At 37.1% G+C, this 5,192-nt stretch overlaps 1 protein-coding gene across 1 annotated transcript; it reads left to right on the forward strand.

Annotated features, from left to right (window-relative positions):
• The first annotated feature begins 1,880 nt into the window (after positions 1–1,880).
• Positions 1,881–4,892, forward strand: LOC125209123. The gene is made up of 4 exons (XM_048108731.1): positions 1,881–1,999; positions 2,082–2,291; positions 2,698–2,784; positions 4,636–4,892. Exons 1-4 carry the CDS (start codon positions 1,897–1,899, stop codon positions 4,890–4,892), a joined length of 657 nt encoding a protein of 218 aa, XP_047964688.1. The 5' UTR covers positions 1,881–1,896.
• The last annotated feature ends 300 nt before the right edge of the window (positions 4,893–5,192 follow it).

Raw genomic sequence — 5,192 nt, forward strand, 5'->3', positions numbered from 1 at the left:
ATCATAATATCTAAATATAGTTTATAGCATTTTAAATGTCTTATAAAAATTTGTTATATTAAACATTTATTCCCAAATTAACTAATACTATTAGCATAAATATAGTGATCAAATTTTATGTTAAAACTACTCTCTATAAGCCCTTATGAACCTTAATTTAATCTTATTTCTAAGTTACTATATAACCCATTTTTAAACATGACATTTGAATTTTTCCTACAAAAAATGAGCATGAAACTCGAACGGTGGTGCAATAATCACGATTTCTAGAGATTTGTTTGACCTATTGATTCCTGTATTATCCCACTAAAAATTTAGGGCGTGTTCACCCTATTCAAAATGGTCAGATAGTGGGTAAATCTCATGAATTATGACTGTTCGGTGTGTTTGTGCTAAATCTCCAAAGTCCATGATTTAGCACTGTTCACACTAAATAAATGAGATTTCAATTCTTTGTGGTCTTGGAAGATTTCCTATGTGCATCGAAAGTACCATCAAGAAATGATGCTAAAATTCCACTTTTGCCCTTCACTTTTCAAAATGCATCTCCTCTTCTTACACAATTCGTTCAACGAAATTAGGGATCTGTGGAATTCACTCCAACCATATTGAGTGCTGTCGACGAACCCTATTTCACTTTCAACAACGAGCTGGGAGTAGTAATTCACAAATTTCGGCTGCAAACGCACTGGCGTGAGTTCTCTAAGCCACGGTGAACTTTGTTGTGCTACTCATCGTTCATATTCGGGCGCCGGCTGTCGGTGCCGTTTTGTTCTAATTTTTTGATTCATATATGAATCTGGACAGATTCTGATCCACAGGTGTACCTCATTACATCCGTTGATTCGAAGAAGCTGACGACCTGTAGCTCGGAGAGCGGATCTTTCTGTAGTATTTTCACAAGGTCAGTCCACCAATTTCCTTCATCACACTGTGTTGTGTATGTCTAATTTCTTGAAAAATCGTTGCAACTGTGCTGATTCCTAGCTATTTTGAGTGTCTGCTCAAACTAATTTGCGAGTGAAATATTGCTCAAACTCTATTATGAAAATTAGTCGTTGTTTGTATGAAATGTGGACCAAAAATATTGGTTAAATCTTGATTCTCCAATAGAAATTTTGTTGACTGTTTTCTACAAATCAGATGATGAACCCTGCTTGTAATTATGCTACGATATGTCAGTTACTAGAAGACGTACTCGACAATTATCGTAAAGAGTCAACCATTCTTATCCGTAGGTGTCTTAACACTCGTAGACGACGGTTGAGGCGTAGATTTCTTGCTTTGGCGAGAAACTATAGTTTGCTCAATAGGGCACCATCACAACAGAGTCATTTGGATCGTCTACTTCATTTCACAGATGCTTATTGCATTTCAACTATGAGAATGGATCGTAACACTTTTGGGCGCTTGTGCCACCTTTTAAAAGAGCGGGGTGGGTTGCGTGTGGGTCAATTTGTAGGGGTGGAAGAACAAGTTGCTATATTCGTTGGTGTTCTTGCACACCACAAGAAGAATCGGTGTGTAGGTTATGAATTTTGGAGGTCTGGAGCCACCATCTCTCTGTACATGCACAAAGTGTTAGGTGCTGTTCTGAACTTGCATGATGTTTTGCTAGTCAAACCGACTCCAGTCACTGATGACTGCAACGATAGTCGATGGAAATGGTTTAAGGTAGTATTTCAGTCTACATAATAGTGTATGCGGTTCATATATCGAAATATATCAAATATAACCAGCATGTTCTTCACTTAACTTTCCAAATTGATGCAGGGTTGCCTTGGTGCTTTGGACGGTACGCACATTAATGTCTTAGTTAGTAACACAGATAAACCGCGATTTCGTTCTAGGAAGGGGCAAATATCAACAAATACCCTTGCTGTCTGTGATCGGAACATGCAATTTGTCTATGCCTTACCTGGATGGGAGGGATCAGCGGGCGACTCTCGAGTTTTGCGGGATGCCGTGTCACGTGTGAACGGCTTGAAGGTCCCAAAAGGTCATTTTTTGAATCACTGTATTCAGATTCGATCAATGCTCTATTTTATACAATGCAATTAATTATTCTCTTCACTTTGCAGGGTACTATTATTTGTGTGACAACGGATACGCAAATAGTGATGGATTTTTGACACCCTTCAGAGGAGTACGATACCATCTAAAAGAATGGGGTCCGGGCGCTGAGTCACCACAAAATGCCATCGAGCTATTCAACATGCGCCACACGAAAGCAAGGAATGTCATTGAGAGAGCGTTCGCAGTCCTTAAGATGCGGTGGGGGATTCTTCGAAGTGCGTCATTTTATCCAATCAAAACACAGATCCGTCTGATAATGGCCTGTTTTTTACTACATAATTTTATCCGTCGTGAGATGGCAATAGATCCAGTTGAAGTTGAGTTGGATGGTATCTATCATGGAGTGAATCATGATGATGACAATGGTGTTGTGGAATTTGTCGAGACTGTGGAGCCTTCAACAGAATGGAGTCAAATACGCGAAAACCTCGCGCAACATATGTGGCTTAACCGATGACCTTTGTCTAGTTTATTTTCCCTGATTTCAAAGTTGACTAAGTTGTGTGGTTGTGTGACTAACTGAATTTAGTATTTTACTGCATTCGAACATCATTTTTGCCTTGTGTTCAGTATTATTTTGTTGATTTATTAGGATCTTTCTTAGTTTGTTGCTGCTTTCAGTTTCAAATATCAGAGAACTGAGACGATGGATGGGATCCCTGACTGCTCCTGTGGCCATGGGAAGATGGACCTTCGCCGCGCCGGGGTGTCTGCAATGAATCCCGGAAGGTTATACTATAAGTGTCCGTTGGGTGGAAATCATCCGGGTCATTTCATTTGGTGTGATGAGCATAGTAGCCATACTGGCTCTCGGAAATATAGGGACCAGAATCAGTCAACCGCATCCTCTGGCCCGGTTCCTCACTCAGGAGAATCACGTGTTGATGCAAAGAAGGATAGATGTTGCATTGTATGCGGTCTGAACAAGAACCATTCCGACTTCACATCCCTGGTGATGTTAGCTTTCATGACCACTGTATTGGTCCTACTTGGCTTTCTAATTGGGAAGGTTATGTAATTATATTAGGTATGATATAGAACTGTGAAATTAATAATCGCATGTAAATTAATTGAAACTCTCCAAAGTGGAAGTGAAATATCATAATGTTATAATAAAAGCACTGAATTAGGATTTGTTTTGCAAATTTCACCTCTTAATTAATTTGTAATCTGTGAATTTTAATCATATTTTTATTTATTCGAAAGAAAAATATCAATTCCAACTCCAAATATACTAAGAATATTCTCATGCATTCCAACTGTGCATTAACTACGTTCTCATCTCAATATGACGAATGTAGATTTAAAATTAAATAGACATACCAAAAAGGGCAAATCAAAGTTTGTCATGCATGAACTTACCTGTCTGTTATGCTAATAAAATTAAAGCAAAGTAAAAGATGAAATTTCACTATGTAATATTAGGTGAAAAAGCCAGGAATATAGCCCGAAATATGAATTTAATTTCCAACAAATACTTAAAATTTCAGTTACAACTCGAAAAAATACAAAAAAGAGAGAAAACTAAATAAAATGGAAACTATTTTCAAAATAAAAAGTGAATAAAATTAAAATTTTTTCTTTCAATATAAAAATCGGTTCAAACCCCACAACTTATTTAAATTCAAATTTACATTAAATTAAGAAAATTAGATGACACTTTATTGTGAATTTTAGTCATAGTATTTTTTATTTAATTTATATTGTAACACTTTCCATTAAAATATATCAATGCCATCTTTGAATATGCTAGTATTTTTAGGCACTTCAACTGGTCATTAACTACGTTCTTATCTCAATATGACAAATAGAGATAAAAGACAAATCAAAAGGTGTAAAAATCCAAGAAATATAACCGTCCGTTGAAAATAAAATCCAGAGTTGAAAATTTGAAAAATCAACATTGTAAGAAAACAAATTAAATATTGTAAAAAGGAAAAATAAATAAATTGACAAGAAAGGCATACAATTATGACGAAACAGCATAATTTTATTGATAAAACTGTGATAAATGGAGATTAAAATTAAATAAATATACCAAAAAAGGCAAATCAAAAGGTGTAAAAATCCAAGAAATACAACCGTCCATTGAAAGTAAAATCCAGAATAGAAATTTTGAAAAATCAACATTATAAATAAAATTAAAGACCGTAAAAAAGAAAAAATAAATAAATTGACAAAAAAGGCAAACAATTGTAACGAAAAAGCATAATTTTATTGATAAATTTTTTTTCTTCAAACTAGGTTTAAAATGCATACAGATCTGTCACTAGGTTTAAAATGAAAGAAAAAAGGGTGGTAGTACCTTGCTCAGTGAGTGTTGTAAATTGCCAGAATCGAACTACTATAAAGAGCCGAACACTATCAGAACTATCTCACAACTGAAAACGCTTCTTCACCTATTCTGTATACTCTCTCTTTCAGAATTCTTCTGCAATTGGAATTTTGTGATTGAACTCATTTGATTTTCTATTACTACATTTGATTGAGTTTGGGCACTAATAATTTAATTCATTTATTGAGATACTTCAGCGTCACGTTGCTCGTGAGCCGTTCCAGATCGGCGACTTTGCCGCCGCTCTGGTGAGCAACGACTCGACGGTGTGCATCTGGCGCTCGTGACAGCGCTCAGATCACATTTCACATCCCTCGCTGATGCAGAATGCGCGTCTGCATCAGTTTGCAGGGCGGTCTCGTGTGAAGACGACTACTGGTTTTCGTTGCACAACAAAGACGATATGCTAGCCATTGTAGCAGCGCTAGAGGCATCATCCACTGTGTATGACATAATAGCAAGTTCTATGCGGAGGAACTAGAACTTAACTCGTGGAGTCTAAGACACCGGAGGAGAATCAATTAGTGGCCAGTTCTGAAGTTCCCGCAGACATGGTAAGCCCTAGAGATGAAGGAACATCAACCAGCTATTCGAAAGTGGCAAACTACGCCAATCTCTACGGGTTTGCTCGTATGTCATACAAGTTCTCCAAGGAGTTGGCCTCAAAATGGTCCGAAGAAGAGCAAGCGACGAAATCAGCAGGAGAGATCATTGGAAAGCAGATAAAGGTGATCTCCAACAAGTGTGCTGCATTTTCGTGGCCGAATCTTAGAGATCTGGG

This window comes from Salvia hispanica, chromosome 3 (assembly GCF_023119035.1).
Source record: "Salvia hispanica cultivar TCC Black 2014 chromosome 3, UniMelb_Shisp_WGS_1.0, whole genome shotgun sequence".
Lineage (NCBI taxonomy): Eukaryota > Viridiplantae > Streptophyta > Magnoliopsida > Lamiales > Lamiaceae > Salvia > Salvia hispanica.